The 15230-nt window shown below is 51.2% G+C and overlaps 1 protein-coding gene and 1 long non-coding RNA gene across 4 annotated transcripts in view; one reads left to right on the top strand and one right to left on the bottom strand.

Annotated features, from left to right (window-relative positions):
* The window catches only part of LOC118228261 (leucine-rich repeat-containing protein 49-like), a 49396-nt gene that overhangs the window by 26544 nt on the left and 7622 nt on the right, over positions 1-15230 (bottom strand). For all 3 annotated transcript variants that reach the window (XM_035419650.1, XM_035419647.1, XM_035419649.1), the window contains exons 8-10: positions 10084-10227; positions 4239-4300; positions 1779-1926 (exon numbers count right to left, since the gene is read on the bottom strand). In XM_035419650.1, the coding sequence (XP_035275541.1) occupies positions 1779-1926; positions 4239-4300; positions 10084-10227 (354 nt within the window). The remainder of the gene's footprint in view (positions 1-1778; positions 1927-4238; positions 4301-10083; positions 10228-15230) is intronic.
* On the top strand, positions 5089-6050 carry LOC118228262. Its single transcript, XR_004765435.1, has 2 exons — positions 5089-5300; positions 5415-6050. It is a non-coding gene; the product is annotated as an uncharacterized LOC118228262 (long non-coding RNA).

The following is a 15230-nucleotide window of genomic DNA, read 5'->3' as shown; positions in this document are numbered from 1 at the left end:
AAGGACAAATCCAGGCCAGTCCATGTGCATTTAAGGACAAAAACATCTCACTGAAATACAATACTTCAATGATTCAACTACTTACAGTCCACAACATATTATTGCTTAAAATCAGATGGCTTTTGACTCTGTGCTACGGCAAAGGGCATTATCTACAGACGATATTTGATAAATATGGCAAGTGCAAGACGTGCACATGAACGCCTGCGCTAACAAATATCTTCAGTGTTGTGCAGGCGCCAATAACTATGTAAATGATGCCTACACGTTTAGAAGGAGTAACTGACACGGGCAGAAAAGTGAAAGGAGCAGGTGAAAATCGTGCGAGGCGGTACGCGCTCACGTAGACCGCACTTGGCAGCGTAAGCCGCATTTCTGGCAGGGCTTATTGCTTACCGTGGCAAATTGTATTTCATGCGCATCCAGACACTATGAGCGAATACTCGCGCCAAATCAGGTCGGCAGTGCTATGAAACACGCAGATTTTGAGCTTTGCCACCATGTCGCCAAATGCGGCTTGGGAATTAGAGCAATGGCTAGCAGTTTGTACACGTCTTTACACAGGAAAATGTCCAGTGTTAAGTCAACTCTAATGGTATTAATTCAACATTTAACAGGTAATATTTGGTGCCTGGAATGTGGGGTGAAATGTTATCTGTTAAGAGTTGAATGAGCACAGTGAGAGTTGAATTAGCACTGGACACTTCCTGTGTAGTCTGTGCCTGATGAATGAGAGAACGCTGTGGTAAGACAATGACCAAGGACTCAGACCCAAAGGACTTCATGAACCTCGAGGGCACAGCCAATAAATATGTAGAACTGAGCAAAGCAAAATTGAAAAGTTATGCAAAATGGCAGCATTTCTGGCTAGTATATAACTCCCTGCACAGAATGCAAACAAAAGGCCTTGCCTCCTTTGAGAAGCTGCAGGGAGGCTCCTCGCTCCAAACATGACACGCACAACTGCGCATGAACGCCAAGTGCAGAGCAAGCTGAGGCCTGGGTTCCTCCCAGACGCTTCCTTTCGCATGTTTAAGGCATCACATTTAACAGGGATTTACTCAGGGATTACACTTCTCAAAATAAAATTCTCTGGAAATGTCAAACGTTGCCTTTTTGGAGGCTGTGGTGTAGATCTATTGCCAATAAGCACGTTAGGCTTACCCCAGTTAAAGACTTATCTTGAAGAACATGAATCTCAAGGGAAGCTTGTGTTGCAAAAGGCCACGCCCCTGCTACAGACTTCCTCCCAATGCTGTCACTGTACCCGGCAGCCCCACAGGATAAACGCATGCGCCTGTACACTCACACACACATACATATACACTCACACACACATACACACACAAACACACACACACACACACAAACCCAAACACACACAAACACACACACACAAACCCAAACACACACACCCAAATACACACACACACAAACACACACACACACACATACAACCACACACACAACCACACACACAAACACACACAAACACAGACACACACACACACACACACACACACACACAAAACAAACACACACAGACACACACACACAAACACACACACACAGACACACACACACACACACAAACCCAAACACACACACACACACACACACCCAACCACACACACAAACACACACAGACACACACACACACAAACACACACACACAGACACACACACACAAACCCAAACACACGCACCCAAACACACACACACACACAGTTGAAGCAAACAGGCGGAGGGTGTGGTTTGCGGAGGGGGCGGGGCCTTACTGTGACACGCTTCATGTCCAGCTGTTTCAGTTGAAGCATGCAGCGCAGGGCGGTCTGCCTGTACCATGTCTCCTGGGCAACGGGGTTCCCATCCAGGGTGAGCTCCGAGAGGGAGCAGGACTCTCCCAGGCAGGTCAGGTCATCGAAACTGCGGCCACACAGACAAACATAGGCCGCGCTGAAAACGGGACACGCCCTCTCCCTCTCCGTGCCCCACACCTCTTCCTACACACCTCCCCCCAACACACCACCCCGGCAAACTCCAGTCTCGTTCCACACCCCTCTGAGACGGCAGATTCCGGAGACTCGGGCAGCCCAGGTGGAGCCGACGCGCTTGTCCCAGGAACACTGCGGCACGCCAGCGGCGGCGAGATGTTGAACGCGGTCGGGGTGCTTAGCGTTAGCAGGCGTGGCGTAGCGTAGCCGGCAGGGAGCGGGCCGGGACTTTTAAGGGCGTGCACTTAAACGTTGGGACGCCGCCAAGGAGCCTTGGAGCCGGACAGAGAGTAAGAGCTTCCCTGAGCTTCAGCAGCGCTGCGTAATCACTGTCTCCAGGAGCGTTGCACGAGCCGTTTGGTCCCAGGAGGGGCGGGAGGGGGGAAGGGGGAGGTGGCTATGTTTAGCCGACAAGACACTGAGGCCTTCTGCCCTCATGGGACCCTGCGGAACACAGCCGGCCCGGACCGCTGCACCACGCTAGCCTCTGCGCTAGCCTATGCGCTACCCTGCTGGATGTCCGCGCGCTGGGCTACGGCCACACACTCCACACTAACAGGCCATGCCGGGTCAGAGCGACACCGGGACCCGGTGCGCTGTTTTCCAGGGGGGACGAGATAAGCCAGCGCACGCCCTGAGGCCAGGACGAGCCAATCAGCCGAATGAGCGCTGGGCCCGTGTGACAGTTACTCCAACACATACAGACAGCTCCAAAAGAGCTGCACAGGCCCACACAGTGTCCTTGTGACAGTTAATTCAATGCGCACAGACAGCGCTGAAGGCTGTCTATGCGAGCTGGATGACCTTCCACATGGCATGTACTGTGTCTCTGGCTAGAGCTCAACCAACAAACAGACACACACTCTGCCAGGTAAACCTAGACAGGCGGCCAAAACTAAAGTTGCGTAAGCATACTCATACTGTGCGTGTGTGGAAGTTAAACCAGCGCAGCCAGTGCTAATTAAGTTAGAGCATACGGAGAGACCGCATCACTGCTGCCAAGGAGAAGAGTGCAGGACAGCAGTACACTGCTGAGGTCAAGTTCTGTGCTGATCTGTCTTTAAAATGAACAGCAAAAAGCTAGCTAAAACTAGCTTAGCCTACCAGTTATACCGACTGAGGAGTACAGGCTTGAGTTTTATCGACTGACAAGGGAAACTGCAATCAATTTGTTTTCTTTTATATAAATTCCCAGAATAAAAGGATATGAGTAGATCTGACCTAAAGGCAACTTTAACAGCATCATGAAAATGTGCAAGCAGAGGCCACTGTGGGCAGGTTAGACCACACAGACATGCACACACATAAAGTAGCTATGTATCACACACAAAGCTACAATACCACATGGGAATGCTAATGGAATGAAGAGAGGATTTAAAAATATCTGTAACATTAACAGCTACTTCATCATCTCTGTTTAAAAATAAGCCAATCACAATTAATCTTACTGTGTACAGTGGAATGGGCCTCATCTGGAATCACAAAGATAAGCATCTCTCTCTCTCTCTCTCTCTCTCTCTCTCTCTCAATCTCTATCCCTCGCCTGGAGTTAGCAGCACTGTTTCATAACAGCTAACCTCTCGAATTCATCTGTGCCAGACACGAAAAAACCAGGATATCAGGAGCTTCCAAACACAACCGCACACAGTAGCGCATCACCTTTAGTCCTAACAGAAAGAAAAAGCACAATGAGCCTAGACATACTGGCCACAGTTATTTCCGGAAAGATCCTGAAAACGTTGGAGCACTTAACTAATTTGAGCATAATGTGACTGCCTGCTAGCCCGTCTCCTGGGGCCGATCGAGACAAAACTGATATAAATAATCACGCGCTTCTTCTTCAAAGGCGGAGGGGGTGAGGGTAGCAGCCAGCCGGAGGCACCACAGATGGCAGCGTTCCTCTCTCAGCGCTGAGGACTCCCGCCGAGTCTCGGCTCCTCGCAGTAATTTTCCACAGGCGGCACAAAGACGCCGCAGCCGAAGGAGGGAACTTCCGCGCACAAGTTTGGCGCTCGCGCACAAGGACCCGGCCGGCTGGAGAGCGGCGCGCTCACGCCCCCGACGGTGCGGCGGAACGAGCCCGGCGGATTCGGACTGCGGCTAGGTGAGGCGTGGCGCTGGGCCGGAGGGCCGCGGTGGCCCACGGAAGCGGGGCGGGGGTGGGGGTGGGGGGTGGGGGGGCGGGGGGGGAGCGGGGGAGCGGGTGTCGAGGGGCCGGGAGAGGAATAAACGGCGGCTTCTTACCTGCCGATGCAGTTGCAGCTGAGGAAGAGGCGCTGCAGGAAGGGCAGCCTGTCCACCTCCGTCTGCAGGATGAGAGAGAGAGCGAGAGGGAGAGAGAGAGGGAGAAAAAGAGAAAGAGAGAGACAATGGGTGGACGTCAGTACGGCTCTAAGCAGGCACGCCGGCGGTCAGTCCATCCCCAGCCCAGCAGCCGGCTCCATCCCCTCAGTCACCTTCTCTCTCTCCTCCGCCGGGCCCGCGCGCTCCCAGCGCCGATCGGCCCGCCCCGCCACGCTGCCGGCTCTGCCTGCGCCGCCGCTGCACCGCCAGGGGAGGGGAGGGGCGGGGAGGAGAGGGAGAGGGAGGGGGGAGAGGAGGAGGAGGGAGGAGGAGGGGGGGGGAGGGGAGCTTCTACGCTAATGCAGAGATCCTGGCTGCAGGGGCGGCTCCTCCGCTCGCGGGGGGGGGGGGGGGGGGGGGAAGAGCTTTCAGACGCGGGAGACGGGATTTAAAAGGCGACGCGGAGGACGAGGCTGCGCTGCGGACGATCGCGAGCGAGCGCGGAGGAGGAGGAGGAGGAGGAGCGGCGGTACGTTCCGCCGTGGCCAGGGACGGGAAGCTCGCCGCATGCCTGATGAGGGCGAGCCTCGCACGCGGGCAGCGGTCCAGTGTGAGCGACACAGTGCTACGCTTTACAGCTTCACAGAGAGAGGCTGGGAGGGAGAGAGAGAGAGAGAGAGAGAGGGAGAGAGAGAGAGAGGGAGAGAGAGGGAGAGAGGGAGCGAGAGAGAGAGAGAGAGGGAGAGACAGAGAGAGAGAGAGGGAGAGGGAGAGAGAGAGAGAGAGATGTGCGGTGCGCATGGATGGGGAGAGAGGACACTCCCACCAAGGGGAGGGGGGAGGGGGGGAATTGTGCTGTGTCAGACCTCACTGCAGACACGATCTCGCCGCGCCTTCTTCCTCCCACCCCCGCATCCACTCTCACAGTCTACCTCATCTGCTGCTCCCCTACTCTTTACGCCATCGGGGCGGCGAGGAGTTAAAGGAGCTCTTACGTACGGGTACCGAGCGATAGACGCCGAGGTACTGACGGACCCGACACACAATGCTCAGAGTAAAGCTTACAGTCATTTATCTTTTTTTCTGTATACCATCTTTGCTAAAGCCGCCCCTGCCACTGCTCCACTCCATTCGCAGGACGGCTCCCGGTCTCCCGGTTCCCAGAGCTACCGTCTCCACGGCAGCGATGACCCCGGCGCCCCGTGCCCTCCTGTGGCGGGCACTTGGAACGCGCAGCGGGTTTTTTCCCGTGGCGCGAGGGTTCGATCAGTGCCCGTCTGTTCCCATCTGCGACTCGGGGCCGCCCTCTGCCCACACTCTGGCAACGGCAGGCCTGGCAGCGGGTGAATTACATTTTTGAGTTTGTTGTGTAAGGGTGCCGCTGGCCTCCATACCGCTGCCCAGAGCGTGTGTTATGTAAATGAGCTCTGCAGTGCTAAACCTAGAAGCTAACCCGTTCACAGACTACAAACCACCACTTATAACCTTGAGATAACCTTGACTCTGATTAATACAGGAAAATAAACATTCATAAGTCTAATTAAATCATTTCAATGTTACAAAAACCTAAACAACTGTAATCAACAACAAACGAAAACAACGTTGAACCTAAAGTATGTTTAAGTTAGCATTAACTGAATTCCCTGAAATATTGATTAGAGATACAGCATGTTGCAGTGACAAAGCATGTAAAAATCAATAACCTGGTGAACATTATATTGCACACAAAAGGCCTGGGATCCAGTAACCATGAAATAAAACACTGATATGTATTAACGGCTAAGTAAAGTCAACAGTAAAAAGAGCCATAGGTTAAACACTTAATGCACAATTCACATAATGCCACCATCAGGGGTCCAGTGTTTTTAAAACTGACACCATTCACTTGTACGAACCGCCTCTGCAGCCGTCCCTCGAGCTTATGAGGCTCAAAATTATTATCACGAGGTAATTTTCCCTAAAACGCTTTCTCCCCGGCTCGAAATGCAAGCGCCTCTACCAAATCAAACTGCAAGAGCTTGTGAAAACTGGATAAGAAACTAACAAACTAAACTAAGGAAAACAAGACGGAGAGAGGGAAAGCGGGAGGCGCATACGCCCGACCAGCAGGGCCGCTGGACTGGGCCCAAATTCACACGCTGCTCAAAACTGGCAGCAGCTAAAAAACCCCTCCCTGGTGTGGAGCCGGGCACAGACAGAGGCCAGGGCTCCGTCTCTTTTCTGTTCTGCCGCGAGGGAAGTCTCATACGCACTCCGTGTTAAACCCGGAATTACAACCGCTTAATTCTGCTCAGTCGGGGGGGGGGGTTTAGGCAACCTGGCACCTTTCGGGTTCTCTCCTGCGGGCGACCGCGCGGTCATCTTCATCGTCGCACTTCGCACTGCCCGGGGCGGCTCGAATCTCTCCCGACCGGGCCGCGCCTCCGTAATTAAATCACGGCCGGGCAGACGGAGGCCAGACGGGATTAGCTAGCCTCCCGCTAATTTCCGTACAGGAGCCCGAGCGAAAGGCCAAATGGCGCGCGCCAAAAATATGGAGAATAAACAGGATTGCTGCGCTTCACGCAGTCTCAAGAGAGCCCTGTAAACTGCTTCACTTTCACAGGGTGACCTTCGACCCCTTAGGTCCGTGCGGGCACTGACCCCGGCAGGCGGGCAAGCCTTTGAAGTGACAACCACACCCAGAGCGGAGTTTAACAACTACAGCAATACTGTTCAACCTAACACGCATGCTGTAAAACCTCACTGAAGGTGCCGCACTGACATGCTTTAGGTGTGGGTCATTGTAGACATGCTAGATTCAGGGGCTGACGCTACTACAGATTTTTAAACGGAGAGATTTGGTATACATCTCTCCCCTTAGAACACCGCATTCAAGTTAGGACAATTCATTCAAATTATGCTACAGTCATTTTACCGCAACAATAAGCTTACAACTTGCGAAATGTAGCTTCTGTAAGCATGAAATCTGCAAACATTCTTCCTTACACTTAAGTCACGTTAGTTTTTTGTCAGTCCCCATTGGCTTTTGAAACCTGACACAGAAACGAGATTACGTGAATTTTTTTTTGCATGTCTGGAACTGTCATTTGCCTTGTAGGTGCTTGCAAGGCCAAATATTGTCACTTTAAGCACCTTACCCACTTGGTCTGAGGCATAGATTGTTACAGTGCAACAATCTATCTTGAATGCCGTGAAAAAAATTGCAGATTTAGTATAGTACTGATTGAAAGTAACTGTGTAAATGAACACAGCTACAAAATATCCATCTAAATACTGCTACGCCCATTGACAGCTTGTCTTGCACATGTGGATAACAACACTTATTGATTTCAGAACCTTGGACAGCGCAGTGGACTACTCAGACCACATGATGTTGGCTCAAGAGTAAACCTGGATGAGCCAGGAACCAGAAGCAGAACATGCAGTGCAGAGACTATTCCACACAGGAAGGTTTGTGTGGTTCTAGGTAATCTCTTTCATCCAGCATTCATAGTTTAGCCTAATGTGGTAACTGCTAGGTTCTGACAACATTGTTTAGTTTTTTCCCCATAAAGAAAATATATCAAAGAGAACTGCAGTAAACTGCAATGGAAACTGAAAGACATAAATTAGGGCTAGAGTCACGTGCGCATTAGGCTGCAGACTGTACATAACATGAGCTTGGGAGTCCCTCATTCCCAGATAAATTGTGTTAAACTGGCTCTCTCTGTTTCTGAACCACAAACATGAGACAATGACATGCATGATGCACTGTTAGTGAACTTGTTTCAAACAGAATGCAACTAAGTACAACCTGATTACAGTAAGATTTGTCTGTAGCAAGAACATCTTGCATATTTATCCTAGCCCTATAATAAGGGCGTCGTGCTCGTTGTGCCAACACATCTCCCCAGGCTATATTCTCCTGATCGCACCCTCCCACCTCTGTCAATGCAGCTGCTGAAGTTAGCCAGCCACACCTCAGCTGAGGAAAGATGATGTCATCAGATAGTCAACGCGATGCATCCCGTAACCACGCCGACGGGAAAGCGGTCGAGAATTTGAAAAAAAAAAAGAAAAAAAAAACGCTCCCCACCTTAAGCCGTGTCTCGCAGTGCAGCGGTGCGTGACTGCTAAGCAGGTTACGGCTTTGTGTGGGGGAAACCTGAGACCGGTTGCATGCGTACGGTTTTAGGTGTCCTGTGTTTAACATTCCGGACGTTCCGCCGCAATTTTCCCCGGCTTCTCCCGCGTCCACGCCCAGTCTCCGCTGACAGCTCGGTGTTTGTTTGGCCGCCAATTACTCACCGACGCCTCGTTATGCCCTCGACGCAAACTTTAACGCGGCAGCAAAAACACGCTACACGAAGGGCTTTCCAACAAACACACGCAGGTTAGAAGCTACATTTTATTTCTGTATTTATTTTTTAATTTTAAGTACATATCTTTGTGGAGCGTGTGTGAAAAGGTCATGAATCCAATGAGGGGGTCTACTGTAATTCCCTTGAGCAAACTACAGTGTGTAACCTGAATTCAGTAACTTCAATAAATAGCCACCAACATAAGTGGACAATGTCATCTACATTAGCTGCCCCGAAACAGCCTTCAGTAGGCTACCAAATGTAATCTAACATCTATAATGATATAATCCAGTCACTGCATACACTGATCCATGTTTTAAGGTGAAGCTCTCTGAACTTCTCTTTAGGGCATGTTATTTCAGGCTGTCTTCTTTTGGTAAATAGCCTTAGATGCATATGAGATAAAGCACCCAATAATTTAACCATGTCCCTGAATCACTGTACAAGCACGTGACATAGATTTACTTCAAGTGTAGGTTTCGACTTGTTTATAAAATAAACCTTGATAGCTATAGCTCATCCCTGCAACCTCTTCCAAAAATCCACTTTATATTTCACAAGGATGAAGAGAAAACACTTCAAGAGAACCTTTTAAGATTTCCCTGTTTAGGTTGTCCCTGCAATAAAATCTTGGCAGGATAGCCTTATAATGAAAGACACAAGACGAAAATTTTGCTGAGGGGCAGAATTTTTCCTCCCTCCCGGAATTAAAAAAAATACTATATCCCGTTATTAAAATGGAAGCCTTTCCAACCCAGATGTTTTCAGGAAACAAAGACATGGGTGAGAAATAGAGCTGACAGTGCATTTGCTTTTCTTCAGTGCATGACCTGGGTGCGTGCACATGCAGATGCTGCATCATTCTTTATGCCGGCATTCAAGCAAAGTGTCAGAGAAATAGGGGCTGCCTGTTAACTGTGCTATCAGTATGAATGGCTGCAGAAGCAACGTTAGCTCTGCTAAGTTAAGTGGTGTAAATACAATCACGAGTTGGTGGGTGCCAAGTTAGCGAGTCACTGGACATAAACTTGCTATCCCACCCACCACTTCCACTGCAGTGAATAGTACAACAATACCTGGCAACCTCAAACTCATACTTCAAGTGGCGCTGCACAACTAGGCCAATAATCACTGTGGGCGGTGGACGGATACAAGGTTATTTGTCAATTATAGTTCAGAATTTAGCAGCCTCTAAAACAACTAGGATCTCGTTATTCTGTTTTTATTTTTACTTGTTACAAACATGCAAGATTTTGCAGCCTTTGGAGATGGTGGGAGGTGTGTTTCTGTCTGTAATTAGCAAAGCTAAGAGTGATAATAATTTTTCGCTTCTGTCTGCAACCACTCATGGTGGTAGCACAGTTAGCATGTAGCCCGTAGATACCAGATCTGAATGCAGGCTGGAGCCTCTCCCTGCAGGTTGGGGCTCAGCGTCGGCCCAGCGTCGGCCCCGGGGCACTCACCACGCAGGAGATGCGGTTGTGCCGCAGGTTGAGCTCGGTCAGGGAGTCCAGGCCCTGCAGGCCCTCCACCCGGCTGATACGGTTCCCCGACAGGTTCAGCACACGCAGCTCCGACAGGTGGGAGAGGTTCTCTATCTGCGCAATCTGAGGAGAGAAGGAGAACACACACACACACGCATGCACACACACACACACATACACACACGCACCACGCATGCACATGCACACGCACACATACACACATACACACACGCACCACGCACGCACATGCACACACATGCACACGCACACATACACACATGCACATGCACACATACATGCACACGCGCGCACACACACACACGCATGCACACACACACACACACATACACACACGCACCACGCACGCACATGCACACACATGCACACGCACACATACACACATGCACATGCACACATACATGCACACGTGCGCACACACACACACACATGCACACGCACACATACATGCATGCACATGCACACATACATGCACGCGCGCGCACACACACACGCGCACACACACACACACACAAATTCAAACAAGTGTCAAACAAGACAAAAAGTGGACATGCCTACTGTAATGAGCTACAATATACTGTTATATGTATACGTGCTTACATTATATACAAAAGCTAGCCTAAATCCAACATTCGTTATTTCTTGAATTAAAAAATAAATGTTAGCCCTCTTACACTGGTACAATGAGTGCAGCTCTCCACACTCACAGTGAATCTCCTGCAGCTGACTGGCCAGCTCGGAGTCTTCCCTGATTTTGGATTGGCCGGCAGCCTAGGAGCTGCAGTCACACAAACACAGCACCGCCCCCTCCGGGAGGTAACAGGCTGCAGACAGCTGCGTGTCATCGCTTACACCTCCACTGCTCCACGGCCAGGCTACCTCATCCCAGCGAGGATCCCGCCCAGATATTAAAGCTTCCACACGGAGACTTGCGCTCCTCTGACTCAATGCGTTCACACGGAAACAATGGCCGGGGTTTCTCAGTTCTCATTCCCATTTAAAGATTAGCCATGTCTCCGGAGTATCAGACAGACTGCACTCAGCACTGTGATCCTGCCTTTTGTCCTCTGTCTGTTTTTAATGAATGAAAAGGCTAAAACAAAGCCAGGGAAATTACATGTAGAAATCCAATATGCTTTTACTGACGAGGACTTCTCTCGTACTGTATGAGGTGAGAGAGTTCTAGGGGCCAAAGCATAATCGGCTTTAGCAATAACCAGAGAGGGGGGGTTTAGGGAGCAGGTATTCCCTGTTTCAGCTGAGAAATGCATCTACTCTGGCCAATCGGGTGCCAGCAGTCTGCCTGCAGCAGCTGCACAATGACTGCAGTCCTCAGCTGGTGGACTGCAGAGTGAAAATCATCTTCTGGGTGGACGTGCACGCTATTCAGCTGGCTGAAATACAGTTAATGCATGCAGCAATAATAAAGACTGACAAATGCAACTGAGGATTTCAAACTGAAGAGAGGTGAAAAATGGGGGATAGAAAAAAAATACCTTAGCGCTAGTTCACGCCTTCATCATTATTTCGGGTAAGGCTGTATGGGCATCCATTAGCAGAGACAGTTTCTTAACAGACACTAACCACAAGCCCCCTGTGCAGCAGCCACCATACTTTGAGCTGTTACTATATTACACTTACACAGACTGCCCTTATTTGGTTCGCTAAGACTTTCAATGTAAATTTCAGTCAGTTTATACCAGGCCATGAACAGAACCCAGGCCATCTGCTACATAAAAAAATATTAAGCGAATTCTACGGTAAAATAGCGAAGCTACAAAACTGTTGACAGCTAAAATGTAAAGTATCGTATTATTTACAGTGAAACACCATAATACATTCAACATTTGTCGGAAATATTGTTGACATATACTGAGCATACTGCGACCGTTATTTATACGATAAGGTTCTGGCAACCCAGCTGCGAGTATTTCACAGCAAAATTTTCTTTTCTTTTTTGTCGCAGCGAAGCACAACTGAGGTCAGGGTTCACAATGAGTAAGAACAGCACAGTCTTGTCCCTCGGGTTCTCCGGAACTCACAGAAGCCGCAGGGCTCTCCATTAACCGTACATCCTCGAGCAAAGTTACACAAGGACCTTCAGGAGGAGGAAAACTCTCCAGGGGCGGTGAGATATGACTTCCCTTCAAAAGAAGATGGGACTTGAGGGGGCCCCTTGTAATGAGCCTAACTAACTCATCCCCTCCAGGGAGATACGCTAGGGAGACAGCAGCCTGTTCGATTTGAGGCGCCTGTCACTTCGTCATCAGTCTTCCGCGCGTTAGACAGCATGGTAATGAGAGCCGGTGCTTCCGCAGGGGGGGCCTCCAAGTGCTGTTCCCGGCTCTCGAGAGATTCGAAGGCCCCGCGGGTCATTCAAAAGAGCCGCAGGTACCGACGGAGCCCCCCCCGGTTCTCGTAAATCAAGGCCAGACCGCACACGTCCGCTCGCAAGGTAGAATTCCACGGCAGCGGCGGACGGGGCTCCGCCGGGCTGTAACAGGAGACGGGCCCGGAGGAAGCGGGGCCTCTTCATCCCCGCTCGTTACCCCAGACCCGGACCGCGTCGCCCTCTTCGTCCCCGCTCGTTATCCCAGACCCGGACCACGTCAAGGCCGGCCCCCGTAGACCGCAGAACCGATTCGGCACACCCCCCCACCCCCCCGGATATTCCGCCCCATATTTTTAATATCGAAAGCGCTGCCTTCGCCGTTAGAGGCGAAATATTCAAATTTGACGCGTCTCATGAATATGCCTGAAGAGTGAAAGACCAAGAACAACACCGAGGCAGCGGCAGTTCTGTGCCGCAGCACTCCACAGGAAACTCCTTTTATGAACCTGAACCTCCTGTGGTTAGGAATTAGGAAGGACCAAAAGCTACGCGGGAGCCGGCCACCTAGTTAGACCGCGTAGACGTTCACAGAGACCATACAGCTGTGCCACATCTCCACCGCGCCTTTCGATTGCTAATGTTGGCGTCCGGGGGAGAGCGAGCGGCAGGCCGTTTGGGGGGGGGGGGGGGTTTGGGCACATCTGGGAACGGTAATGACTTTGTTATGACTGCTAACGATAGCGGAGCGCTCCACTCGGGTTAATGTCCCATGCAGGCCGCGCTCCACAGAGGCTCCGGGGGAGGGGGCAGCCGGGCCTCGAACGCGTGCCTCCACAGGGTCAGGGCGCCTGGGGAGGGGCGTTAGCGCGGCAGAGGTGAGGTTCAGTGTCCGCGCTAAGAGGGTGGAACCAAACGACGGCACGAGGGGAAGGGCCGGTAGAACGCGTCGTCGCAGCACGGGTGGCCACGGCGTTTCTTTCCGGTTCGGTGACAAAGCGAGGACGCCTCGCTGCCTTTTCGCCGCCCCGCAAACGCATCCCTGGCGTTATCTTCCAGCCGTCAGTCATCGGGGCCTGATCAGATAACCCCGCCCCCCCACGTGTTTAACCGTGCCGCGCTACGGCTCACCGCGTCGATTCTCTCCGGCCCGGCGCACCGGCCGTCTCGAACGCGCGCCGACCGCGGCGCCCCGCTCCGGCGATCGCCAAGTCGGGCTCCTTCGCATTCCTTCTCGGCTTTGCCGCCCTCCTCTTTCAACGTGAATGCGTTGCGGTCCAGGAGGCACATGTTCAGCCGGAGAGTTTAATTACAAATTACCCGTCATAGGGGCGACATAGCGACATAGCTCAGGAGGTAAGACCGATTGTCCGGCAGTCGGAGGGTTGCCGGTTCAAACCCCGCCCTGGGCATGTCGAAGTGTCCTTGAGCAAGACACCTTAACCCCTAACCCCTAACTGCTCTGGCGAATGAGAGGCATCAATTGTAAAGCGCTTTGGATAAAAGCGCTATATAAATGCAGTCCATTTACCATTTACCGTTGCCAGAAACCCGACGGGACAGCGCCGTCCCTTTCCCTCTCTGTCTCTCTGACGAACAGACCCGACGGCCTCTCGGCTCACAGCTGCCTGACCTAGTAAGTTTTACATTTTCGGGCGTAAATAAAAGCCACCTGACATCCCTGTGAGGGAATGCGCTCTGCAGCCGCAAAAGACCGAAAGCAAAAAAACAAAAAAAGGAGGCCAGACAGGATTTATCAGGTTTCCCATTCTCCATTTCCTTGGGAGGCCTGTCCCAAGTGTGAAGTCCACCCAAGCACAGCTGAAAGCATTATGGAACCGTCTCCCCAGAGATCTGCTGCCCCCTACAGGAATCAACAGAACTCACAGGAGACAGCTGGAACCACAGCGGGAGCTTACAGTCGGAGGGGTGCGTAGGCAAAGTGTGTGCGTTTACAAGAGAGGGACGACTTGAAGATCTCTGCTTAGGGGTCTGAAGAATGACTGAACTCAGCAGGCTAGTTTCAGGCTAAGGAGAAAGACTGAACTCAGCAGAGTTGGGTCATATTGAGGGAGGGGTGCTTTCAGGCTAAGGAAAAAGACTGAACTCAGCAGAGTTGGGTCATATTGAGGGAGGGGTGTTTTCAGGCTAAGGAGAAAGACTGAACTCAGCAGAGTTGGGTCATATTCAGGCAGAGGTGCTTTCAGGCTAAGGAGAAAGACTGAACTCAGCAGAGTTGGGTCATATTCAGGCAGAGGTGCTTTCAGGCTAAGGAGAAAGACTGAATTCAGCAGAGTTGGGTCATATTGAGGGATGGCTACTTTCAGGCTAAGGAGAAAGACTAAACTCAGCACTGTTTGGTCATATTGAGGCAGGGGTGCTTTCAGGCTAAGGAGAAAGACTGAACTCAGCACTGCTGGGTCATATTGAGGCAGGGGTGCTTTCAGGCTAAGGAGAAAGACTGAACTCAGCACTGTTGGGTCATATTGAGGTGGGTTGCTTTCAGGCTAAGGAGAAAGACTGAACTCAGCACAGCTGGGTCATAGTGAGGTAGGGCTGCTTAGAGATATCTGGTGTAGAGTCATCACCTCCCTACAGCGGATCAGTTACACAATTCCTCGCATTCCCAATCCACCTCGATTCCCCAAGTCATCACTTCTTATGAGAGCTGTGTTCCAGCTGGCCTACCTGACAAGATAAAGACTCGTATATAAACCACGCAAAGCTCACTTGTGGGAATGACTCAGCACATTCTGTTTCAAACAGGCCTTTTCTCAAA

Source organism: Anguilla anguilla, chromosome 5, assembly GCF_013347855.1.
Source record: "Anguilla anguilla isolate fAngAng1 chromosome 5, fAngAng1.pri, whole genome shotgun sequence".
Taxonomy (NCBI): domain Eukaryota; kingdom Metazoa; phylum Chordata; class Actinopteri; order Anguilliformes; family Anguillidae; genus Anguilla; species Anguilla anguilla.
Note: the sequence above shows the minus strand (reverse complement) of the source record. Positions and strands in the feature narration are given on the sequence as shown.